Below are 25135 nucleotides of genomic sequence, written 5' to 3'. Positions count from 1 at the left end.
CAAACCAAACCTACAGATACCCAGGCCCAGTCTCCAGCTCCTTCAGCTGTGGTACCTGCTGCCCCCAGTCACGGAGCACATCTGTTCACCTCCCTCACAGGCTGGGAAAAGATCAGGATTAGCAACAAGGGATACTCGCCACAGAACAGATTTTAGAAGACTTTCCGAAATATAGAATGCCAAAATGTCAGAGCCAAGAAGGAAATTAAAACCACCTGGTCCAGAACCTTCTTTTTTTTTTTTTTTCTTCCTCAAATTGAGAAGCGGAAGCTCTGAGAAGTGATGCAATGTTCCCAGAGCATGGTTAGGACCAGAGGTCCTCACTCTCAGAATGTACTCTAACCGCCTCCCCTCACTGGACGGCAAGCTGCGGTGTTTCTCGCCTTCAGGGAGCAGCATTGAGCGGACCCTTTGTCCTGATGACCAGGGAGAAACATAAGCCAACCAGGGAACAGGCCAAGCACAGGGAGGCAGAGAGGCTTATGTTTTTTCCAGAAACACACAGCATCCCTCTCCTTGTCCTCTTCCTCCAGGAAGTCTGCCTGGATTAGCTATGGGCCTGTCACCTCCATACATGGAGGGAGAGAAGGAGGGAGCAAGGCTGAGAGAGATGGGCCTGAGTGCCAAATCCAGCTCAAAGCCCCGAGGGACAGGGAAGGAGGAGAAGTGAGAAAGGCCAGAAGTGGGATCTGGACAGGAGGCGCCGTGGGGAGAGAAGGTAGGGAAAGGAGGCGGCACCCCCAGGGGAGAGAAGCGGCCCAAATGAGTCACGGCTGGTCAGGTGCAGCTCTCCTGGGGGTACCCATTTTTGGTTAAGCTTTATCATGTGATTTCTAGGAGTGGTGGGCTGGAGCTGGCTCCCACCAGCTTGAAAGAGCAGATTATGTCCCCCTCTTCCCAGGGCTCCGTGCCATCATCACGGCAGCTGAAACTGGAGAGCCCGTTGTTAGACACTGACCAGCCCAGCACTGGGTAATGGGGGCGACTTCCAAGCCAGGAGCCCGTGTGTCAGTGTGCATGTTGGCCATCATGCACCATTCCCAGGGTCCCCATGGGGTCCTATATGAGTGCGAGACAGTGCACTGTGACACCTGGGCTAGATCCGTGTGGCACTGTGTTCCCGGTGGTGTGAGACTCTGTGTGTGTGTGCCATGCGTGTGAGAGGAGTGCGGCATCCCTGGGAGCCTGGAATGTGAGGAAGGGTATGGTGTGTGTGTGTGCATGTGTAACTGGGACTGTCATGTGCTTTGTGTATCTGGGGCTAAGTGTGACAGGGTGAGTCTGCTGGACAGTGGGGAAGAGACCCGCATGTGCCCGCTGTCGGGGATTAGGACAGTGCCTGGGACCAGAGACCCATAAATCCCAGAGTTCTGAGGACTCAGAGTGGGTGGTGGCTGAGGGCCCATCTGTGAAGTCCCACTCAGGCCTCTGTCTCTGTCGCTCCTGGAGGGAGTCGGATGCCAAGGCAGGATCTCCCTGACTCCAGTCCTCTTCCGTGCCCCTCACCCACGTTTCGGGGTGAACCATCACCTTCACACCATCTCCAGATCTTCCCTGTCACCTCCCATCCACACTTGGCTTTTGTCGGGGGAGCAGGACAGCTCAGGGGCCTGCAGCACCCACAAGGCCAAGGAGGGACATGATGGGCACGCAATCAGCCCCGCCCACTTACCTCCCTTTGCACTGGAAAACTGGGCCGGATGTCCTTCCAGAGCAGGGGGTACTGGCTGGAATGGTGTGGGCTCCCTGCGTCGTCCCTTTGCTGAGCACCTCCACCCAGTCCCTCTGCCTCAGGGAATTTGAGTCCACTACCTGAAAACCCCTGCAAGAGGTCCTGCCAGCCTTGGGCTCAGGTATCAGGGGAGGGGGCCAGGCTCCTTCACCACAGCCGCTCCCCCTGCCCCTGTCCCTCCCTGGTCTGAGTTTGGAGGAAAAGCAAGACAGGACAGTAGGAAGAGGACTGAGAGGAGAGACAGCGTTCCCACTTGTGGCTTCCTGACCCAAATCCCACACCACAGTCCGGCTTGGGGCCATAGGTCTTCTGCCTCACCATCCTCCCTCCCCCTCCTCCCTGGAGCCTTCAGACCCCCATCACCTAAAGTGGGTGACGGCTCAGCTCCTGCCTCTGGCCTGCACCGGCCCCTGGCAGCCCAGACTCCTGGCCTTAGAGGGGGAGAGCTGTCTACTGTGGAAAACAGCCAAGGAAGCAGAGCCGTCCGTTCATCCGGGCAACGCGCCCGAGTGTCTTCACCAGAAATTCTTCCTAAAGTCGACCCTAACATTCCCTGTACGTGCCCTGCACCAGCTGGCTCCAAGCCGGGCTTTCTTCCCAGTTCAGCCAGCCCTGCTCCTTCTGCCGAAGCGGGACTATCAGGCAGAGCAAGAGCCCAGTTCCAAAAACGAAAACAAAAGTCTCTGCTCATTCCCAGCGCTCACCTTCTCTGTGCACCGTGTCCACCCCCGGCCACCACAGAAACCCACAGGGCATTGGAGCCTTCATCCCAAAATGAGTCAAGGTCCCTCAGAGGGGGTTGAACCAGGGTACAGGAATTTCCCTCCATGTCAAGCAAGGGCTTTACTTGACACCAACCTCTGTCCAGCCTTCTTGGCCCTTGGAGCCAAGATTGGCTTCCCTACTCAGAGGGGCCAGAGCTCCTGTGGGCAAACCCAGTTGTCCCCTGGAGATGCCTTCCTCCCTGACCTCTGATAATACCTAACTCACTCCCTAAGTTCGACGTTAAGGGGGGGACCCTAAGTCCTGGCTTGGGGGCGAGAAGCGCTCAGGCCTGCTGAGCTGTACTGTGCACCTGCCTCACGTCGTGTCCCACAGTACACTCCACATCTTCTGTCCAGGGAAGCAATGGAAATAGAAGCTTCTCCCTAGGTCTGAGGCCTCAGGGGGCTCTCAAATGGGGTACCAGGAGGCCAACTGCAAATCTCCTAGCTCATTCTTTTTCCCCTTGTGCTCAAGAGAACAAGAAGATTTTCTTCCAGCAGGGAGGGGAGCGCTTGGAGGCAGGGAGAGGTTCCAGGGCCAGTAGGGATGGCTGGCAGGAGGAGTGGAGGCAGCGGGCCATCCAGCTGACCCCCAGGGGAGCTGGCATATCCCCCCACACCCTGCCCCCTGCTCTGCATATATTCTCTCCCTCCAAAATAGCATCTCTGGAGGGGGGAAGAGGGGGTTCTCAGCTCACTGTTCGCTCCTTCCCACATTGTGTTCACAGCTCTCTGGGCTGTCTCTCGCGACCTGGTTTCTCTGCCAGGCCCTTCTGCTGTGCCTCCGCCCTCACCACTTGGCTCTTCCAGGTCCCAGACCCCTCTGGCCAAGAGGGCGCTCCTTCTCCTAGCTTGGCCCGTCTCCGTCCTGCAAGCTGTGCCTGCCACAGCATCCCCTCTGCTCTTTGAGACAGAAGTGAATTCAGTGCACACAAATGGGCACCAAATGCATTTGTGGGGGGTCTGTGTGGTCATCACGGGGGCAGGGAGGAAATAGGGCACAGTCCTGGTTCTGTTCTACAAGGAACTCACAAAGGAGAGGTCTGGCACGGGAGCCGCTTCCAAGTAAAGGTGGGCCATAGGCCTCTCCCAGAACTGGGAGGCCCTCCTCCCACTCACCCCATAGTCCTCAGGCCAGGGTCCCACACTGGATCCTGGTGCACCTCACACCACTTCCAGAATCTCCTCACAAGCTCCCCTACTAGCGTCTGGACTATTTCTCATGCCGAATGTTCCCTTGCGCAGCAACCAGGTGGGCCCTGCCCTGGGAAATGCCCAATCTGACAGAGCAGCAGGACCCAGACTAAAGAGAACAAGGTAGGCAGAGCTGGGGCATGAGAGCCGTGAGAGGGTCCCCAGGGAGAGAGTTTCCAGGGGAGGGAAGGCTGAGGGGACGCTGCTTCGGAGAAGGACTGAGGCAGGGCTGGGCTTCTGGGGTGTCTGGGCCAAAGGAAGTGGGAGGTCAGGATGGGGTGTCCGCCCAGTCTGAGGAAGGAGGAGCCTGGGGCCAGCTGTGGGTCTGGAAAAGGCCTGACCTCCTGCCTCCCTCCCTGCCCTGTTTGGTGGGGGCGTTGGAGGCAAGGAAAGAGAACCTCCAAGAGCCCCCCAGGGAACCACCTCACCCCCCTTGTTATTTCTGGCTCCATTTTCTTGGTCAAGAAGGGTGTCAGTGGTAATGCAAATTAGGAGGTGTTGGCCAACACCCATCCTGTCCCCACTCCCAGCCTCTCCCTCCCTCCCCCCATGCCCACGCTCACACAGCCAACTGGAACATCTGTGAGGCATGCCTGGTGCCCTTGACCTTGGCTCAGTTGGTATGGAGGGTGAGTGAAGCGGTGGGTTCTCTGGGGCACCAGCCCCTGCCCCAAGGACAGGGCAGCCATCTGATGCCCAGGTCCTCCCCCCACCTTGACCCCCTCCAGCCCTTGACCTGGCCAGGCCTCCCTGGGTCATTACCATCTGCAGAGACAGCCAATGCCCAGACCAAAGCCTTCTCTCCAGGCAGCCATGGGAGCAGCAGAGACTGGAGCACCGTCCCCAGCACTCCCTGGCCCTGCAGTTTTGGTTAGACCTCAAAGGCACTTGGGCAACCCCGGGGCACAGCCCTAAGAGCCCCTAGTTTCTCTGGAATCAATACAGAGAGACTGGAGGAAGGGCAGAAAGAGAGCAGGGCGCTGGGAGGATCTCTCACACTCTTCCCCAGGAGCTGGCCTCTGCCCCAGACACCTTGTCCCCCTCCTTCCCAGTTAGAATCCACCTTGTCCTTGATGGTTCATCTGTGCGTCTGACCTCAATTCTTCCTGGGGAAGCCAAAGTGGCTCTGTTCTTGTTCTTGCTGAGGGAGAAGTGGGACCGGGGGAGCGGCCCTGCTCCCCCCACCCTGTATAAAGTTGTCACCCCCTCTGTTCTTGTTCATTAGTCCTAATCAGCGGGGTGAGTTGTTTCTCATTAACACGGCTGACTCACCTACACACCCCTCCTCTTTGTTAGCGATCAGCTTCTTCCCTCACACACACACACACACACACACACACACACACACACACACAGCGCGTGTGCTCACGCACGTGAGCATACACACACGCCAACTTCTAGAAGGAGCTGACAGCCTGCACAGGGACCCAGAAGAGGGGCAGAGGTCTCCCAGAGAAGGGCAGTGGTGTAGGGTCCCCAGAGATGAGGCAGCTTGTAGTGAAGGAGAGACCGAAGGCAGAGGGGCCACAGCCGGAGAGAACGTTACTGGGCGCCGGGCCTTCACGGAGCCCTTGGAGATAGACATGTGCTGGCTTTGGTCCCTGTGCATCTCCCCCATCCCTACTACATCTGGCTTTGGGTCTGCGCTGGCAGGAGCCAGTGGGTCCCTTGGGTGTCTTCTCCAGCCTCAACAGCAGTCTCCTCTCCATTCTGCCCCTGGGAAAGTTGTTGCAGCCTTCTCATCCTTCCAGAAGCCTCATGATCCGGATCCTTTTGTCCCCACACTCTCTCAGGCCCTAGAGAGCCCCCTACGTTACTCCCACAGACTAACAGGTACCCAGAGTAGCCAAGGCCCTGTCTGATCACCATTCTACTTGAGAAGAGAGAGAGGAGTGTTGGCAGGCTCCCCAGCCCTCTCCCAGCTCCCCCAGCTCTCATGTCCTCTCCTTTTGGGGGGCATTAAATGAAAGCCTACAGTTCTGGAGGACATGGGCTGGGGACACACTGGCTTTCCCCTCTTTCTCCCTTCCCTCCCAGCCCTCAGCAACTTTCTGCCTTGCACCTGAGACCCTCCCCAGATCCCTAGAAATCAGAGACAAACTGACAGAATATGCACCCTAGGGGCGCCGGGGTGGCTCAGTGGGTTAAGCCTCTGCCTTCAGCTCAGGTCACGATCCCAGGGTCCTGGGATCCAGCCCCGCATCGGGCTCTCTGCTCAGCATGGAGCCTGCTTCCTCCTCTCTCTGCCTGCTTCTCTGCCTACTTGTGATCTCCATCTGTCAAATAAATTTAAAAAAAAAAAAAAAAGAAGAAGAAAGAAAATAATATGCACCCTATGTCCCCATGCCCTCCTCACACTGGTGACCACAAAGATGTCCAGGCTATGGGATACCTGGGTTCCCTCTTACCTTCAGACATGCCAAGGACCAGAAGTGGTTCCCCAGGTCATGCCCCAGCCTATAGTTCATTCCCAGGTCATCCTTTGCCTTTTTTCTCTCAACGACTGGGATTTTTCTTTGCCTCATGTCCTTGTACCACCCCTAATTCACTCAAATGCTAGCAAATGTTTCCAGAGATGCAAGAAGGACGACCCAGAAACCTGGGTGCTGCCTTCTTCCATGGGAGTTGTCTGAGGTGGAAGAATAGCAGGGTACACTGAGTGCCAATGTTCCAGAAGTTTCCAGAACCTTCTTTCCCACGGTTTATGAAGCCATGTCCCATAGGAATGGCTATTCTCACCTTTCTTTGCACTCAGGATTTGGCTGCAGATGGAGTCAAGGTTGGAAGAACTTTTAGAAGCCAACTGTAGTTGTTAACTGCAACAGAGGAGCAGAGAAAGCTGGGACATCTCCCCACTGGGGTTTGAACCTTGGCACTGTATGGGGAGGAATGTTTGCCCTGGATCTGGAGCTGAACCTCAGCCTTCTATGAGCAATTGCCCCAGCCTTTTAAGTGAATTCTTGGCCTGCAGGTGTCATGAGGAAATGAAAGGCACCAAGAGTTGGTGAATAGAGCTCAGGCCTTTTCTGCAGACAGAGGGCACAGCTCTGACTGGGGCCAAAGTCACAGGTTTATGACCTGGCTTTGACAGCCCCGGTTGTGGGGCTTTCAAGGCAGCTGCTGAGGCTGGAGCCCAGCCCCTCCCCCACTCTCAGAACCATAAGGATGTGGAACACGGGTTCTTCCTTTTTGAGGCCAAGCCTGGTTCCTGGGATGCAGAAATCACTAGGTGAAGACATAGCTGGTCCCGAACCCCCAAGGCATTGGAACCTCTACCTGCTGGGAGGGAAAATTCAAGAGTTCCCGACACCTGCTCAGGGCTGGGCTGGCTGCTTTGTCACAAAGACATCCTCTACTGGGGTGCCTGGGTGGCTCAGGGGATGTAGCGTCCACCTTTGGCTCAGGTCATGATCCCAAAGTTCTGGGATCCAGCCCTCCCTCCAGCTCCCTGCTCAGCCAGGAGCCTGGTTCTCCCTCTCCCTCTGCTCCTCCCCCCGCTTGTGCTCTCTCTCTGTCTGAAACAAATAAATAAAATCTTTTAGAAAGATGCAGTTTAAATAAACTCCATGTTACAAGTCATCTGTGCCCACCTCCATATCCACGTCTCCAGAATCACTCTAAAACACCGATGCCCCACACATCCCGTTGTCCAGTGCAACCCTGCATGGTTGTGGTTCCTCGAGAGGGTCTGCAAAACCTCCCACTACCCAGGGTTTTCTCCCTGCCCCAGCCAGGGACAGCACAGACCAAGAGCAGATGGAACAGGTAAGTTTTATTTGGACTTTCAACTTGTTCAGAGAGCTCAGGGGCCCCCACCTCCCTCTTCAGGCCCCCTTCTCCACTTCCCCTCCCCAGGGGAACCCTCAAGGTACAGTGCCATGTGTCTCTGGAGTCCTTGGTCCCTTCCTGCCTGACACACCTCTTCACTCCCCTGCACTGAGGGGGAGGAGAGGGGTGTGAGGAGGTGGGGGGGGGGCTGGAAGTGTTGGATCAGAATGGGACATGCACTGACGGGTAGCGCCCACTGCCACCAGCCCTGGGCTAATACCTGGGAGAGGCTCGCAGCGGGGAGCAGTGGGGGAGAGTTGGATTCATCGTGGGGCAGCAGGCTCTTGCCTTAGGAAGCTCCCCACCTCAGCCCTAGGGACCCCCTGGCCTCCTGCTTACCCATCCTTCTGAGGGTACGACTCTGAGGTAGATTTCACAGAGGGAATGTGGGTCGCTGGGGTATGGGAAGGGGGTTAGCTCTTTTGAAGTTGATCTCCAACAGCACCCTCGGCCCAGCCTCAGGTTCTGGCCTGGGAGGCAGGGCTGACGACACCCACCCAGCTAACAGAGGCCGAGTTACACACAGGTTCCAGGGCAACTGTGTTCAGGGACTCGAGTAGTGTAAGGGTGGAGGCGAGCATCTGTCTTAACCATCTGTGTCTTGGTGCAAGGGGCTCTGGGGGGTTGCAGGGGCCTGGGAGGCTAGCACAGACACTCCCCTGGCCTGGGGGTCATGGTGCAGGGTGTCCCCCTCACCACCACCACCCCTGCCCTAAGGGCAGCCTCTTTAGGCTGAATCCTCCCAGTCCTGCAGGGTCCTCCCTCTCCACTCTCACCCCCAGGGGGGCAGAGGAGAACAAGACTGGCTGCAGGGAATGGCAAGAAATGAGATGCCTCCTTCCCCTAAGGAGGGCAGACCGTGCCAAGAGCCCAGAGCTGGCCATGGGATGGAGGAACCAGTATCCTTGTGCAAGGCAGGCTCTGGGACCCCACCGAGAGGTGCTCCCTGGACAGAGCACAGCCTGAGAAAGATGGACATCTGGGGAGAAGCTAGGGGAGCTCCCAGAGTCCTCTGATACCTTCCCCCTCCCCCAGGCCCAAGCACTAGACACTTTCTTGGATCCAACCCTGTCTTGAGAACAGAAAGGCAGAGGGAGAGGCTGGGCGGGGGATGCCCCTCCCCATCCCAGCCCAGATCCTCACCCCCATCCCCCCTGGCAGAAACCAGGGAGCTGGGGAGAGCCTCGGCTGGCCTTCTGGAAAGAGCCAGGGCTGAGTGGTGCCTAGACCAGGGAAGACGGCACACACGTTGACTCGGTAGCTAGTGGAGGTATCTGGGGGTCGCAAGGGGCAGGGGCCCCCCACGAGATTCATGCAGCATTCAAAGTGAGTGAGTGTTTGGGGGTGATGAGAGAAGATGGAGAAGCAGCCAGTGGGTGGGGGAGGCACCCTAGATCTTGCTGTTCTCCAGGTGGGAGTCAATGTGTTTGATGAGGGCATCATCCGGGTACCCAACAGGGAAACCTAGCTGGCAGAGGGGGCAGCTGCGGATATCAGAGCCCACTGTCTCCATGAGAAGCTGTGGAGAGAGAGGGGAGTCAGGTAAGGTCCCCAACCCTCCCTCATGGACCCACAGCCCAGCCTGCCCCTTCCTGAGACCCAGGGCAGAGAGGACTGTAACACGCAGAGAAGGCCTGGTTACCCCTTGTAAGCACCATCCCTCCTCCCCCGCCTTCCCTGCCCACCTTCCACCAGTTTAGCATCCACTGCCCCAACCCAGGGCATAGGACCCCAGGAGGCCTGTTTGCTCAGCCTGCCCAGGGTATATGCAGTAATGAGACATAATGCAGAAGCCGAGACCCAGACATGCCCCCAGAGTGACTAAGACACGGTTCCCACATAACTCAAAGCAATGGATAATCCCAAACAATGTACAACCCAAAAATAATTCTCTATCTGGCTTTGGAATATATTTTGGTCCTTCCAGGTGGCAAGGGTTGGCTCTGACATTCAGGAAACTCATTATTTCAGTGAAACGCTAGAGCCCCAAGACAGGCTGCCTTCTAGGACAGCCGGTAAAGAGCAGGGGCTCTGAGGCCAGAGGGAGGGGACTGGATGCGCAGGCCCGACCCTCGTGTGGGCCGGAGACCTGTGGCGTTCATCACGGCACCCATCATTAGTGTCGCAACAGAAGGCTTTAGGCTCCCTGCCTCCCTCTTGGGAACCCTCTAACGGAATTAGATAAGAAAACTGAGGATCAGAGAGGATAAGTAGCTTGTCCGAGGTCTCCCCGCTGCTAAACGCTGAGGTCTGGAATCAATCCCAGGCTGTCACTCTCAAGCCAGGCCCTTAACCTCCGCAATGGACGCGCCCCAGCCAGTCATCAGGGGCCGGCAGGGTCCTTTCAAGCCAAAGGCAGGGAGAGAGAAGCGAAGGGCGGGGGCAGCCCGGGGAGGCGGGGCGGGTGCCCAGGGTGGGAGCCTACCACCACCCCTCCAAGCCCGCGGGCGCCCCACTCACGTTGATGGACGGCCAGGACTGTGCGTGCTCCGCGTGGGCATAGGCGGCGGGCGACTCCGGGATGGGGAAGCCCGCGCAGAACGAGGCGCAGCGGATGGCGCCCGCCTCGGGGCTGGGCGGGCTGGTGGGCACGGCCCACTCCTCCTCCTCCGACGGTTGCTTCTCGAAGCGCAGCCGGAGGCCGTCGAAGGCGCGCCGAGGGCTGAGGGGCCGGCCGGGCCCGTAGAGCTCGCCGCCGTAGGCCCGCGGCTTGGGCAGCGTGGCCGCCTCGGCCTGCAGCCAGGGCGGGGAGGCGCCCGCGTAGCCCGCGCCCTCGGCCATCTCGGAGTAGCTGCGGCGGCCCTGAAAGCCGGCCTTCACGTGGTGGCTGGGCGGCTTGGCGTAGGCGCGCTCGGCCGGCGTCCTCTCCCCCGGCGGAGGGGGCGGCGGGGGCCGGGGCTGAGGGGCCGGGCAGGCGGGGGGCCCGGGGGAGCGGCGCTGCGGGCTGGGGGACTGGCACGGCGGCGGCGGCGGCACCGGCGAGCGGCGCTGCGGGACGGGCGACGGGCAGGAGGGCGAGGCCGGCGAGCGGCGCTGCTGGGGCGAGGGGCACGGGGGCCCGGGAGAGCGGCGCTGGGGGGCGGGGGACTGGCACGGAGGTCCAGGGGGCGCCGCCCGGGCGGGCGGGGACGGTGAGGGGCACTGGGGGGCCGGGGAGTGGCGCTGCGACAGCGGCGAGTGTCTTTGGCCTGGAAGAGAAGCAGGACGAGTGCAAGGAAGGACAGGGGTGGGTGAGAGAAGGCGTCAGAACCGGGGGGAGCCACGGCAGCCCCCCAGCTCTCCTCGGAACGCGGGGAGGCAAGACCCAGAGGGGAAAAGAAAGGCAACCGTGGCCCCAGGATGCGGGACGGGAGCCACAGCTGCCCTCTTGCCTCCCTGCGGACCCAGCTCCCAGCCTCCCCTTCCAGGACCCATCTCACCGCCGCTCCGGGCCTGCTCCTGCAGCAGCGTCCTCAGGATCCTCCCCTGCAGGGCACTCAACTCCCGGAGCCGGCCCAACTCCTCTGTCAGCTCCGTGTAAGCCAAAGCCAAGTTCACCCTAAAGGACAGCCCAGCCACCCCCCCACCCCAAGACAAGGCTTGACTCCAGCCTGCCCCCGACCCTGAGGTCAGAGGGCAGGGAGTGAGGAGGAGGTTAGCGGGTTTACTGTCACAGCTGTGGAGGGAGAACTGCCAGTGCCCAGCTGCTGGCTCTCCCTTCCATCCAAGGGCCCTCGTACCCCAACTGCATAAATGCTCTTGGGCTTTAAGGTCTACCTCAAATACCACCTCTTCCGGGAGCCTCCCTCTCTTCCCAGTGAGCCTTACCTGGGGCTAGGGCAGTGGCTCCCCGACTAGGGACTTGGGCTGGGGAGCTCAGTGACGCCAAGGGGTACCTAAATCCATGTGTTCACCAAACACTGTCTACGGCCTGAGCACATCTGATACAGGTGTGTGCGAATGCTTTTCTAAGCTGAGCAGAAGTTGCGGTGACAAATAAAACAGATTCATCAAAAAAACGGCCCTGAGTTGAAAGTAGCTCTGGTTACTATGAGTTTTCTCTAAGAGTGATTAATAAAAGCATAAGTACAACCTGTGTGTTGGGGGCAGGGGTCCACGGGGAGGCCTCCCCCTTTGTAGGACTGGGGACCAGTGCTGTACAGTTCCATAGGTGAGGACGCGGCCTCCTGGCTTGCCAGAGAAGCCAACTGATAAACTGGAACCCGGGTCGGCCAAGTGCCAAGTCCACTGCCCTCCTTCCACCTCAGCGCTGCCCCTGAGCTTCCAGTCCCGCACCTCCTGGGATCTCCAGGGAGCCCTTTCCAGGGGGAGCTCTGGAAACAGCTGTCGTGCACCACACACCCCCAGAGGGCGCCACCCACGAGACACACTCAGCAGAAGTTGCCTTGCTCTGGAACTGCACCGGGAGTTCTTCAAAAGGGAGCATCGTGTTGCTGTATTTCTATTCCCAGCACCCTGTCCAGGCCTGGCCCCCAGGAGATGTTCCGGAAGTGAAGAATGAATTGAGCCTCCCCATCCATTTGCCTTTCTTCTTCCCTTTCTTCCTCCCACTTCCTCCTGGGCACCCACCTGCATGGAGCTGGAAGGGCTCTGAACTTAGCAAAGACTTCACCCACTTCCTTTTCTCTTCCTTTCTCTTTGGGTCACTTTGACCCAGCCCCACGGAAGGTTCTCTCTCTCACACTGCCCCTCCCCTCTCCCAGCCTGGGCTGCACACCCCCAGGGAGCCCTTCCTGACCTCACAGGCGGCTCTGCGGTTGCCTTGGGTCACTGCTTTCATCTCTGTTCCGGGCTTGGACACAGCCTGGGAGGCGGGGGTTTGGTTTCCTCAGATCTCCCCACCCCCTTCCCAAGTCCAGAAGGGACTCCCGGGAGCTTCAGGGAAGTTGGAGCTGAAGGGAGGTGACAGAGAGCGGCTCAGCCACTTCAGGTCCTGCTCCCAGGGGAAGCCCTCTTGCTCTAGGATCTGTAGGGTGCTGGGCATGAATAAGATTGGGGAGGGGTGTCTTCAGGCCCTGAGGCCCTGTGCCCATCCCAAGGTCATGGTCATGGGAGAGAGGATCCATGTGGAGGGGATGGAGTAAAGTCAGGAGTGATGCCACTTGACTGTGAGGAACGTGTGAGAGTGAGTGTGTGTGTGTGTGTGTGCACATATGTGTGTGTGACTGACCCTAGAGGAGAGAAGGGGAAGTCTTGAGGTTAGGGCTTCAGAGGGCAGGAAAAGCCGAGGTGCAAAGAGGACAGATAATGACTGAGCTTCACTCCATGCTCACTGCTCACCGGCTGGTTCTCTCTTGCTAATCCTGGGGCTAGCTGGGTGATGGGGGAGCCAAATGCCCCTCCCATGACGAAATTATTTTTAACCCATCTGGGCCAAAGCCAAATTATTGCCAAGAGGCTGGATTCTGGGGGAAAAGCCCACTTCCTAGGGAGAGAGAGTGCCCACTACCCATTTGAGGGTGCACAGGGATAGAGGGGAGCAGAGAGGAGGGAGTCCTTCTGGGAGCCCTGGCTGAGGTGCTGAAACCTCAATTCTACCCCGTCTCAGCCCTTACGTGACGTGTCCTGTGTTCCCCAACCTCCATCTCAGGGGTCTGTGGGAAGAAATGGCATCTCTCCCAACAGACTGGAAGGTCCAGCCTGGGTGTACCATATTTAATTGAGGACTCCCCAGTGACAGCTCCCCTCTTCCCTCTGAATGCAGGAGCGATGTCTCCCCCATCAGACTGGGGGTTTTGGAGGCTCACGCTGACCGCTCAGTGGCAGGAGCAGGAGGGGGCTCTGAGCAGGGCAGGGATGGAGCGTCCCCCTCTGACGGAGCAGGGAGCAGCTGCTAGTCTCGCTCCCCATCCGCCTTCACTGCTGTATCTCAGGTGACAGATACAGGTCGTCGCCTTCACACCCTAGCTTGGAGATCTCACCTGCCACGCTCAGTTTCCAGGCCCCTATCTCTTCCCTACTTGCCTTCCTCTCCTTGTCAGGAGCTACCCCAGTTTCCACCGCCCTGCTCCTGGCACCCTCCTCACGGAAAAACAGATGGGCCAGCAGGAAACGGAAGAAGCCCCTAGCCCAGAACACCCCAGCTCTGACCAGGTGCGGGGAGAGGGGGACTTGGGGAGGCCCGTGAGTATGAATGTCCTGCAGCCCCAGGCAGCCTCACAAAGACCTCTGAGACCCCAGGCGAGGTGCTGGGGCCTGATCTGATGTCCCACGGCCCTCTCCGGCCACCCCTTATATCAAGCCTCTCTTCCCACCTCAAGATGCACAGGCCCCAGGCAGCCAAAGATGCTGACAACTGAATGACTCACATTAGAACACACTGCCAATTCAGTGGAAAAAAATCTCAACTTCACAACACAACCAAGGCTTGCACATGTGCACCTGAACACACGTTCCGTTTCCTGGCTTCCCGGCCCACACCTGAATGGTAGTTCCCACCACACAAATGTCTGGGAAGCACGGGTCAGGCAGCAGATGGCTGCTCTGGGCAACTTCTTTATGGCTTAAATTATGGGAGAAAGGGGAGCCTGGGGTGCTCAGTCGTTAAGTGTCTGCCTTCAGCTCAGGTCGTGATCCCAGGGTCCTGGGATCAAGCCCCGCATCGGGTTCCCTGCTCTACGGGGAGCCTGCTTCTCCCTCTCCCGCTCCCTCTGCTGTGTTCCCTCTCTCTGTGTGTCTCTCTATGTCCAATAAGTAAATAAAATCTTTTAAAAAAATATTATGGGGGAAAGTTCTGTCTGCATCTCTCAGAACCTGGGAGGGACCCAGGTTGAAAAGAATGGAGGAGGGGTTACCATGGGGCCGGGCATGATGCTAAAGAGCGTTCCTGAATCCTCAGAGCAACCCCATCACATGGCCACTCCTCTCTCCATGCTACAGATGACAGAACCGAGGCTTACAGAGCCCTCAAGCCGAGGAGCAGGGCAGGTGCTGAAATGGAGCTCTGGTTCCCCAGACTCTAAGGTCCAGGCTGCTGACCACTAAGCTATATACCGCCTTCCAAGAGGATCAGGAAAGCGGGGAGCCGGGGGGCTGGGAGAGGGGGCAGAAGGGAAAGAGGAGCAGGAGGAGGCTGGGGAGCTCCGCAGTAGCTGGAGCATCACCGACCCTGCCCTGGAAGGGGAGAGGAAGGTGCTAGACATACGTGGAAGATGAGAGCTGTTAAGAAGCTGGCTCAAGGTCACAGAGCAGCGGTGGCACAGAGCAGGGACTCAAACCTGCTCTTGGCTCCTCAGCCCGCTGAGCTGGCACCTTCGGGGAAGCCAGAGTGCAAACGGCAGAGCTGGCAGGAAGGAGGACTCCCTCCGCTGCAAATCTTTCCACCCTTCATTGACTTATCCTCTCATTCATTCTTTCCACGAATAAGTCCGAGATCTCAAAATTCCATCTGGAAGCAATAATCTTCACCGTGACTGATAAAGCAACTGAGAGGAGGAAGGTCAGGGACCGAAGCCTCCTCCTCCTCCGTAAAGGGGCTCTTTCTACCCCAAACCAGCTGGGAGGTACATGGACTCTTCCACGCCTTCCCCTGGGAAGCTCACTGGGGGCCCACGCCGGGCCGGGTCACAGGGACGGGTCACAGGGACGGCCAGCGCTGGGCTATGGCATTGGAACTAGGGATGGACTTGAGGTCGGGATTAAGGCTGGGGTCAGGGTCACATTAGGGCTGGGGTTGACAGCTCATTTTCAATCAGGATTGTGGACACAGTTGGGGTCAGGAGGAGGGGTAGGGTTAAAACCGGGGACGCGATCAGTATTAGGGTAGGATTGGGGTCAGGATCAGACAGCTGGTCAAATCACCAGCTGACTCAGAATCAGGAGGAAAAACCAAAAGCCAGCATTCCCGGCCCTTCCATCTCTGCCCAGAGCTGCCCCCAGCTGCCCTTAGCCCCCTCACCCTTGTGGGGGAATTGAGGGACCAAACTTTCCACCACCCACGGGCACACCCAGCATCAGTCTTCCCGCCCGGGCCTCGGGGAGGGAACCACAGGCACCAGGCCGTGGAGCGGACTTGAGGCTGCGGGCCGGGGGGGAGGAGGAAGTCACTTTGCAACAACCCAGTGCTCTACCACTTCCTTTCAGGCGCCTTGAGCCCCTTCACTCTCCTCGACCAGCTATGACTTGCGGTCCACAGAGCCTGGCTCCTCATGGCAGCCCTGCCAGGCTCCCAGCACAGCTAGACGTTGGCTGTGTCTGGAAGGCCTCCCTGGAGACAGCCACGTTGAGAAGCTGATGCCGGGGCTGGGAACCAGTACGCCTGTGTGGGTAGGGAGCCACGCATCCCAGTGTGCCCAGGGCTGTCCTGGTTCCCCCGAGCAGCCCCAGCAGAATCTTGAGGGTTTCTGAAGTGTTCAAATATTGAGATTTTCACTTGCAACCCTGACCTGGTTACCTCAACAAATTACCCGATCGTCCCTCACAGCAGAGCCGCCCACCTGAGGAAGAACCCAAACCAGACAACCACCAGAGAGACCATCGCCCCACTGGGTATACCGCTGGGTATTCACACTTAACTTGTCACTTAACTTCTCCAGTCACTAAACTTCTTTGCTCAGCAGGAGAAAGGGGACAAGACCTTCGCCGTATTTTTGGTGAGAACAAGAGTCTGCAGGTAAACGGCCTCACACAGTGGGTGGCCTGGATGAAGGCCTGGGAGTGCCCAGGAGAGGGGTGGAGAAAGAAAGAAAGAACTTCACGCTGATCCTTTCTTGGAGACACCAACCAGCTCACTGACCTTGGTTTAGGAACGATGGGAGGATGTGCAATTTCCCATCTAGGGAGACAGAGCTGCTCTCTGCCTTCCTAGCAAGGAAAGAGTCAGAGACAGATTCAAAGCCCCCCTGGTCCCTTAGGCCACAATGAGGTGGGAGTGCTGGGCACCGACTTCAGAGCTGCTCCCCCCACTCGGGGAGTCCCAAGGCTGCAAGTGCTCAGGGTTAATTCCTGTGAGCGCCCCTGCCCTGGCTGGAGGAGATTTGAAAGAAAGGAAGTAGGGAGGGTGAGAAGCGTGAAGGGGGAGGCCCTGGGCCTGCTGGTTCTGGGGCATGAGGCTCAGTTCAGGGTATTCGGGGGGTCTCCGACTTCCGTCCTGACCCACCCCACACTGCCCTTGACCTCTGTGCAGAGTTTCCATCCTCTCTCTCCGAGTTCACACTTCTCCCCCACCACTAACCGCAGCCCACGCAGAGGCTTGTGGGCGGAGAGAGGGGTGTGGGGAGGGGGGCGGAAAAGGGCCAGGGCTGTAACACTGAGCCCCCCACGTTGGGAAAAAAGCAAGCCCTTATGGTTCTCTTCCTCATCACCCATACTGAGCCCCCATTTTCTCACAGGGGGGCTCCCCTCTCTCACTGCACCCTCACTCCCTTCACTGAGCCTGCCCACCCAAGCCCTCAGCCCCCTCAAGGAACCCCCACTCCATGATTTCCCCTCCACCCTCAGCACTAGCCACACCCTCAGAAAGGCCACACTTGGGAGCTGTGACTCTGAGCTGGGCTTCGAGGGGAGGGGTCTATGGGTTACACACACCCCCCAGCCCTCAGCTGAGACACTCTGGGGTCCTTACCTCCCTGTGCCTCCTAAGGAGCAGGTGGGTCTCCACTCCCACCCTCCCTCATCATTGCCTCTGGCCCCTGACTGACCTCCAACAGCTCTTCCTCTGGGACAACCTGTCCCTGTCCCCTGGGCAGCAGCCACCAAGTGTTGGGCTGACCAAACAGCAGGGCAACCTTGCCCAGAGGTCAGACGTGGAGGGTGGCAGAGAGGCCCAGTCTGGAAGGCGGCTTTCAGAGGAACACTGCCGCTGAGCACGGCTGGTGGGCTGGGGGTGAGAAGGACTGGGAATTCTTGGGGCCAGGGCTACCTCGAAGGCCTGTCTCCTCGGCATGCGTAGACCCACTGGCAGGAGTGGGGGGCCACGTAGGGTTAGCAGAGGCAGTTATGGGGGGTCTATTTTAACAGTTAGGACTCCCACAATAAAACTGGCTGGCCTGGAGGTGTCCGAACGGAGACAGGTAAGCGCCTTTCAGGAACACATGAGTCCCCCATGGGGGTATATCAGCCCTGCATTCCTCTCCTGGGAGACCCCACAGGCAAAATTCCCACTAGCCTGGAGGGTCTGGACAAAGTGGAAGGAAGAGGAGGGGCCAGTGGGGGGAAAAGCGAGCTGAGAGCAGGTGACTGAGGCCTCAGGTGGGAGGACAGGGGAGGGAGCCCTTGGGAAGCAATTACCAAAAGGAGCTGAGTTTATAAGAAAATAAAACTGCCGGGGGAGTGAGGACTTCCTCTGAGAATTAACTCTTGCCAAGCTGGGGCTGTCCAGAGATGCTCCATTTGAAAAGAAGCATGAGGCTGGGCCAGACAGAGCCCGGCTGGCTCCGGGGTGAGAGATCAGGAGGCGCCGAAGCCGAGTCCCAACCTTCTAGGACGGAGGGGAGGAACCAGAGGTCACCCCTGGTAAGAACGGCCCGGCCGGCCTCTGGGTGAAGCACAGCTTCCTTTGGCCAAAGGGACTAGGGCGGCAGGTGCCCTGGGTGGGAAGGGAAGGGAAGGGGCTGTCCTGCCCACGGGGGCAGCATGGACCCTCGCCCTCCACAAGTCCCTTCTGGGAGTTCTGCTTTCCTCACTCACTCACAGCCTTGGCCCCTTGGAATCTGCCAGTCCTTCTCCGGCCTCCCACCCTTATCACCTTCCTCCCACACCTCTTGGTAAGGACTGACCTCTGAGCCCAGGACGGAAACCTGGGGCTGCAGAGCTGAAGCCGGTAAAGCAAAGCACTCGGCATCCCTGGAAGGATTGACAGCCTGGCTGTTCCGATTCTGGCCCAAAAAGTCCTCTCCCTGGATGCACCCAGTTGGAGGGAGCTGACACTGCTGGGCTGCTAAGAGAGGCTGGGACTCAGTGAGCCATAGAGGCCCTTAAGCTATAATGTCTGAGGCAAGCTAGGCCTCTAGAAAGTGTGTGTGTGTGTTCTGGATGGGACGCATGGGTTCGCACGTGCCCAGACCCACAAGCTAGGGCGCACCCAACACCCCCCCACCAGCAGCCAAGCTGAGGGATCCCACCCACCAGTCCCACAAACTGGGTTCTCACCCCCCAGCTATCACAGCTCCACCCAGGCCCTCACCCCAGGGTGCAGAGGGAGGTGAGGGGTATCCCCAACTGGCCAGAAGCCTGGAGGAAGGTGAGAAGGAAGCCCACTGGAAGGAGGATCCCTAGGGTCCCGTTGCTGGGTAGACAGTGTGATGGAGAGGGAGTCTCTGCCCCTCTCCAGGCCTCGGTCTTCCCTCCCATGAAAGTAGGGAGTCTGTGCCACACGACTGGTTTCAGGGGAGAAGACTTAGGCGGAAGGAGGTTTGCGCTCTGTTTCTCAGAAAGCGGGAGAGGGTGAGTTCAGGGTGCGGATGTGAAAAGCATCAGGCTCGCCGCTGTCAGGCTGCCACTCGCCCTCTCCCTTGCTGCCCAACGCTGCCCCAGAGGCCCCCACCATTAGACTCCCCACTGACAGAACTCCCTCCCTACTTCCTGTGGCCCTTCCTTCCCAGCGCAAGTCCCAAGGGACACCCCAGCAGAACAGGTTCTAATTCCCCTCCCTGCTGCCCCAGAACTCCAGGATGCCCCTCTTGTTCTCAGCCTCAGCTTTCTCCTGAGACAGGAAACAAGGCACCACAAATCCTAGAAGAGACCACCTCCTTCCTCCTCACCAGGGAGGGGACAGCTAACCCAACTAGCTGGCCCTCTTACTGGGACAGAAAATGGGGCCCCAGAGAGGCCCAGGAACTCACCAGGGGATGCAGAACAGAGCAGCAAAGCTGCTGAGATGTCTCAACCCGACACCGCAAGGAGGCATGAGCTTGGGTGCCAGAAGCAAAAAGAACATCCCAGGCCACCTCCTTCCTGTGAAGCATGCGGAGCCACTCGAGCACACCAAACCCCACAACCCTGATGCTGGAAGAGAGGTCCTCCGAGCAGCACAGAGCAGGAGAAGTGAACCGAAGGGGGGGACCCAGGAAATGCCACCCCTAGGGCACAGAGGCAAAGAAGGAGAGAATTTCGGATGTGACTTACTGATCATCCCCGACTCTTTTCACCCACGCCATGTCCCTCTCTGACTGGTTGGAGGCGAGATCCTAGGGAGGAAGACTGAGGTCAGATGCCAACGGTCACCTTGCCCAGACCCCCAACCCCACACACACCCCTTAACACTCCCAGGGCCAGTCTATACCTAGGAAGGAAGTCCTGGGCCTCTAAAGGCTACTTCCAGCAGCCCCCAGGCCTCCGTGGAGCTCTGGGCAGGGTTCTGGCCTCCAGAGTCCCTGCCCCTTACCTGGGCCCGGCTCTCCTGTAGCTGCTTCAGTTCCCCCTGCAGCCGCTCGCACTCAGCCTGGAGCTGCTCCTCCCGAAGCTGAGCCCCCCGGGCCTCCCCCTGGGCAGCCTCCAGAGCCTCTTCCAACCGCCTCCGCTCCAGCTCACTCACACTGGCTGTGGGGCCCGGCCAGCCTGCTGGCAGGACAGAGGATAACGTCAGGCTGGGTCCAGCTGCCAGGCACCCTCCACTGACTGACTCCCAGACTGGCAGAGACTGAAACAGGTGAGCCCCGCAGCATGAGAGATCCGAAAGGGCTGGCCACAGGCCAAGTGTCCCGAGAAGCCGCTACTGAGGGCTGTGAGGAAGGATGGTCTGAGCTGCTGCTTCTAATCTTCTTGGAAGCCAGGGACAAAGTAAGATGGCCTCATGAAGAACTTCTTCCCTGGCCACATTCAAATCTCCAAGAGTCCTTTGGCCTCTGCTCCTCACCACCTGGGACTGGCCTGGGGAGGGGGAATCTGAGTGGAGATGCCCTCTGCTGACACATATGGGAACTGCATGCACCGGCCGCCTGGGGCAAGCAGGCAGTAAGGGGGGAGTGTCATGGGAGAAATGGGTAAAGGAACAGGTGGTAAAGAGGGATAGGGTAACTATGGGAGAAATTTAAGACATTATAATGGGGTGTTAACCCCCAATCCCAGAAGGGAGAGGTGTCCGGTGATGCTGAAATGGGGGTTAGGCTTGGGGACTTCAGGGTAGGGACATCGGGGGTCGCGGAGATCTCACCGTGACTCAAACCAGATCCCCCTCGCAGGGCCAAGTAGTGCAGGTCCAGATCGGCACATGGTGGGGCAGGGGTGGGCGGGGGGCTGGGGCTGGAGAAGGCGGCGTCCCGGAGACCTTGCTGCTGCCGCAGCTGCTGTTCCAGGCCGCAAATCTGCCGCAGGTGGGTCTCTACCAGGGCCCGCTGCCGGGAGACACAAAGGGTAGGGTCTGCCCAGCACCAGGGAACCCTTGAGGGCTCCCCAGACCCAGGACTCCCACATGTCTGGGACGCCACCTCCCCACAATGAGCTGAGGCCCCAAGTCCCACATCCCAGCCGTAATCTCAGTGGCTGTGAGTGTGCGGTCCCGTCTCTCAGTAACTGCAATGCAGGTGTTTCTGGCTGCTGCCCCAAGCAAGGTCAGGGTGAAGGCCTCTCCCCTGCCCTAAACACACGGGACACTTATACAGACCACACCATCCCATCGGTCCAGACACAGCCACCCCCTCAGAAGCATCACGACTTCTCTTTGCCTATAGGACAACCACTCTGGGCTTCACCCATCTCATCTCCAACACAAGGACAGCCATGCTTACCTTGTACGCTTGTTCAAAGGATTAAAATCAGTAAATATATCTAAAGAGATCACAGCAGTGCCTGGCACACAATAAGGGCCGTGTAAGTGTTTACAGTGATGAAGGCAAAGCATTTTTACACAAATGCCCCACAACAACGCAGCACTGCAGTTCTCGTGAGCCCTTTCCAGAGGAGGGCCAAGGCTAAGTGATGTGACCCAGGGAGGAGCTGGCAGAGACCACGTCTCCTGACTCTGACGCCAGCACCCCTACTCATGCATGGCCATGCCCCTGCTCAGAATCACACACATGCCGGACTCATCCCAGCAGCCACGGGGACCTGATCCCCTCTGCCCTTGCCCACACCACCTTCCAGGCACAGGTCCACAGGCACAGAGTCGACCCAGCCGAGACCCAAACACACGCATGGAGACACAGCATCGGCGGGGACACTGCATGGCCAGGGGTGTGCCAGGAATCACTCACAACCAGTACGACACACTCAGCTACACTCTAAAGGGCGACGGCCACTCAAAGACACACAGGAATCCACTGGGTTCCACACTACAGACACACACACGTGGGGTCACACGCCATCAAGCCACAAGGGTCACACACTCAAGCACCCCCCGCTCCCTGGGCCTCACCATTTCCCCCAGCTCTGTCTCCAGGTCGCTCTTCTCCACACAAAGTTTCTCATAAGCCTGGATCATCTCCCCAAGCTGTTCTTCCTGCTCCTTATTCTTCTGCAACTAGATGGGGCCAGGAGGGAGTGAGGGCACGCCACGGTCAGGCCCCCCCTTGATGTTGGGGCCAAGCTGCTCCCCGTGCCTCCCCCCCTCACACCCAGCACCCAGTGGAGGGGTGGGCGAGGCTGCAGCCCATTCTAGGGAAGACCGCAGCCATCTCTGATCACGGAGACAGAGGCGGGGGTGGGGTGGGGCGGGAGGTGTTGGAATTCTGCTGGAGCAAGGAGCTCAGGAAGCCCAGCCTGGGCTGGGAGGCCAGCAAGGGGCTCACCTCATGCTGGAACTGGTTGAGCCGCTGCTGCAGGCTGACCTTCTCCATCTCCAGCAGGGACCCATCCTTGATTTCATAGAGAGAGAAGCCGTGCTCCTCTCCAAAGTCATTGATCAGCGGGTACTGTGGGCAGGCAGGCGCTCAGGAGAGCTGGTGCCCAACTCCCTGCCCAGGCTTCAGCCTCTCTTAGGCCCCCCACCCCACAACCTGCCTCAAAGTCCTGGTCCCTCCCTCCCCCTGCTCAACTGCGACCCATACCACCCGGAGGCATCTCTCACCAACCAGATCTTGTTTAGTTCCAAGGTCCCATCGCTTTGGCCCTCCGGATCCCTTCGTGATCCTTCCATCCAGAGCACCCACATCCCTCACAAGAGACCCTCAAGTTTCCAAGAGTGTGGATCTTGATCCTTCTTTGGGATTCCTGGGATCCCCAGTTCCTGCCCCTCAGCAACCCCCACCCCAACACACACAGAGCCAGACCCCCATCTTTTCCAAGTTCTGACCTTGATCTCATAGACTTTGAGACGGCGGCGGAGGGTGGCATTCTCCCTTTCCAGGCCTCCCAGTCGCTCTTTGATGTCCCCATAGGCTGTGATGAGGGCAAAGTGGGAGGCGGAGCACATGTCCCCACCCAGCGAGGGGTCTCCTGGGGCATCCAGCCACACCTCACTGGGCCCCAGTGCCTCCTGGGTCAGGATGCTGATGTCATCTTCAAACATGGACTCCATGGCAAGGGCCTGGGCCTCGGCCCCCACTGGGCCTCCTGGGAGAGCAGGAGCAACGGTGGAGAGGGCAGCCTGGAGGCTGTCCCTAATACCCCTCGACCTGGCCTGAGGAACACTGTTGCCAGCCAAGAGGCAGCTTGGAAGCTGTACTCCCCCACCCCCGGTTCCCCCCAAGGGCTGTCTTCTCTTCTCTGCTGCCTTTGGCCGAAGGGGCTGGAACCAGCTGAAGACTTGGATGGGGGGCAGGGAAGAAGTAGGGACAAGAAAGTCAGGCCAGCAGAAGGGAAGAATTCCTTTCAGAACCCAGGAAGACCTGTGGACAGGAAAGGGCTGCCTTCCCAAGTTAGGACCCAGCCAGGCCTGCCTTGACACTCCTCAGCCCCTCTCCAATCCCCAGCCTCGCTTCCCCAAGTACCTCTCTGCCAAGCTGCTCATCCCAGGCCTCTGGCACCCCAGCCCTTCCCTAAGGCCCAGTGCGCTGGGAGAGTCAGCCCCTCGCTGTCAGGACGTCCTCTGTGGGGCCCCCGCCCAACTTCCCAGCTTCTTCCTGCAGGATCCCAGAGTTCAGGAAAAGGAAGTGCCTCCCCCACTCACACCAGGGCTGTGGCAACCCTCCAGGACCTCCTCGCCCCTGACCTGGGACCCACAGGAAGTCCTCCCAGAGTGTCAGAGGGAACACACAGCCGGGAGGGTCGGCCCTGGGAAGGCAGGGCCAGAGAATTCCCTAGCCCGCCCATGTGCAGGCACACAGGGAAATGGGGAGCCCTGGGAGGGGGCAGGAATGACTCAGGGCTCCCAGAGAGTAGGCGAGGGGGTGCGTGTGTACTTCTCCTGGCCCTGTTTATGAATGTGTGTCTGTGGTTGGCATGTGTGGGGGGGGAGTGTGTGTGTCTGTGAATGAGTGTAGGTGTGTCACAGTCAATGAGTGCCTTCGCAGGGCTGCAGCTGGGGGTCAGGGATGGAGTTGGGAAGTGGCCCAGAGGCCGTGTGTGTTTGTGTGTGCGCGTGTGTGCACGCGTGCGTGAGCGTGTGTGAAGGGTGGGCACGTTCGGGGCCGTGTGTCACGTGAGGCACTATGGGAATGTCTGAGGTGTGTGTGTGTGCGCGCGCGCCGGAGAGTGTGTGCGCGTAGAAGAGGGGGCTCGGCGTGCGGTGTGAGTTGAGACAGTGGGTTCCGCGACCTCCCAAAGCCGGGCGGCAGGAGCCTGGAGTGGAGAGGGTTCAGGCCCGGGGCCCAACACCCTCCCGCCCCAAGGCCCCATTAAGTGCCAGGGAAAGGCGTGTGACCGGGTCTAAGTAGGGAGTGTGTGCGCGTGTTTGTAGGGCTGGCCCCACCTTTAACCCCTTCCTCTCCAGGCGTATCCCCTCCCCCCCCCAACTCCGACCGCCAGCGCTCACCACACGCCCCCCGGACCCCCAGCCCGCCACCTCGGGCCCAGCCCCGCCTGTAGGGGCTCTGTCTCCTGGGCCGCCCCGACAGACGCTCACTTCCTCCGCATACCCCGCCGGCCCAGCGGCCCCGGGTGAGAGCCGCGGAGGGCGGATGGGGAGGGGGGGGTGCCTCCTCGGCCCCGGGCCCCTACTGCGGCCCCTTTAAGAGCCGCCCTTTAAACCCCTTCAGTTCGGCGGACAGAAATTGTCGCCCCTCCCCTCTCGGGGGCCGAGACCACGCAGCCCCCTCCCCCACCGCTGGCCGAGCCCCGGGCCCCCAGTCGGCCGTCCGCGGGCCAGGGAAGGGGGCTCCCGAGGCGGTGCGGCCTGAGGAGCGGCGGCGGAGGGGGAAAGGGAGTGGTGAACGCAGGCGGCCGGCGCCGGACCCTTACCCTCCCTGGCCCGCCGGGGCCAACTGCCGGCCCACCTCCCGCCCCCCTCCCCTGGCCCACCCTGCGACCCCGGGGACCGGCCCCCGGGCGCCGCTCCCCTCCCCCCGCCCCAGCCCCGCTGGGGACTCACAGCTGCTGCCGGTTCCTGCTTGTAATCGCAGCTTACCCCCTCCTCCTGCTCCCTCCCCAGACGGGCACCGGTGCCCCCACCCCCCTGGCACCGCGCTCCGCTCTCGCCCTGTCGCCGCCGCCGGGTCTCTCCCCACCCCCCACCCCTCCCCCCAGCCCCCCTCCCTCCCGCCCGCCCCGCTCCTCCTCCGCCGCCGCCGCTGCCGCCTCCTCCTCCCCGGCTGCTCCGGGTTTCTCCAGCTGGGAAGGCGCCCGGGACCCCGCCGCTGCCACCACC

The 25135-nt window shown here is 59.6% G+C and overlaps 1 protein-coding gene across 6 annotated transcripts; it reads right to left on the bottom strand.

Annotated features, from left to right (window-relative positions):
- Positions 1-7442: 7442 nt before the first annotated feature.
- Positions 7443-25007, bottom strand: TBKBP1 (TBK1 binding protein 1). Of its 6 annotated transcripts, XM_047707716.1 has the most exons (11): positions 24860-25007; positions 23322-23453; positions 22685-22944; positions 22182-22304; positions 21809-21913; positions 20609-20789; positions 19841-20016; positions 19582-19643; positions 10938-11056; positions 9979-10706; positions 7443-9037 (listed from the first exon to the last, which is right to left on the bottom strand). In XM_047707716.1, exons 3-11 carry the CDS (start codon positions 22907-22909, stop codon positions 8909-8911), a joined length of 1848 nt encoding a protein of 615 aa, XP_047563672.1. In that variant the 5' UTR covers positions 22910-22944; positions 23322-23453; positions 24860-25007; the 3' UTR covers positions 7443-8908. The 6 variants fall into 6 exon arrangements, with proteins under 6 accessions (XP_047563672.1, XP_047563670.1, XP_047563675.1 ...); XM_047707714.1 differs by lacking the exon at positions 23322-23453; XM_047707719.1 differs by lacking the exon at positions 24860-25007 and having other exon boundaries at positions 21809-21907; positions 23322-24772.
- Between the last annotated feature and the right edge of the window lie 128 nt (positions 25008-25135).

Source organism: Lutra lutra, chromosome 16 (assembly GCF_902655055.1).
Source record: "Lutra lutra chromosome 16, mLutLut1.2, whole genome shotgun sequence".
In the NCBI taxonomy this organism is placed as follows: Eukaryota; Metazoa; Chordata; class Mammalia; order Carnivora; family Mustelidae; genus Lutra; species Lutra lutra.
The sequence above is the reverse complement of the archived record's forward strand: the minus strand, read 5'-3'. Positions and strand labels throughout refer to the sequence as shown.

What these genes read in the sequence shown, in the direction of transcription:
- TBKBP1 (XM_047707716.1), bottom strand. Translation starts at nt 22,909, where the DNA reads ATGGAGTCCATGTTTGAAGATGACATCAGCATCCTGACCCAGGAGGCA. An exon ending in TACAGGAGAGCCGGGCCCAG is followed by an intron (nt 19,644 to 19,840) that starts GTAAGGGGCAGG and finishes CTTCCTCCCTAG; the next exon opens with GATCTCGCCTCCAACCAGTC. An exon ending in AGTCCTGGCCGTCCATCAAC is followed by an intron (nt 9,038 to 9,978) that starts GTGAGTGGGGCG and finishes CTCTCTCCACAG; the next exon opens with CTTCTCATGGAGACAGTGGG.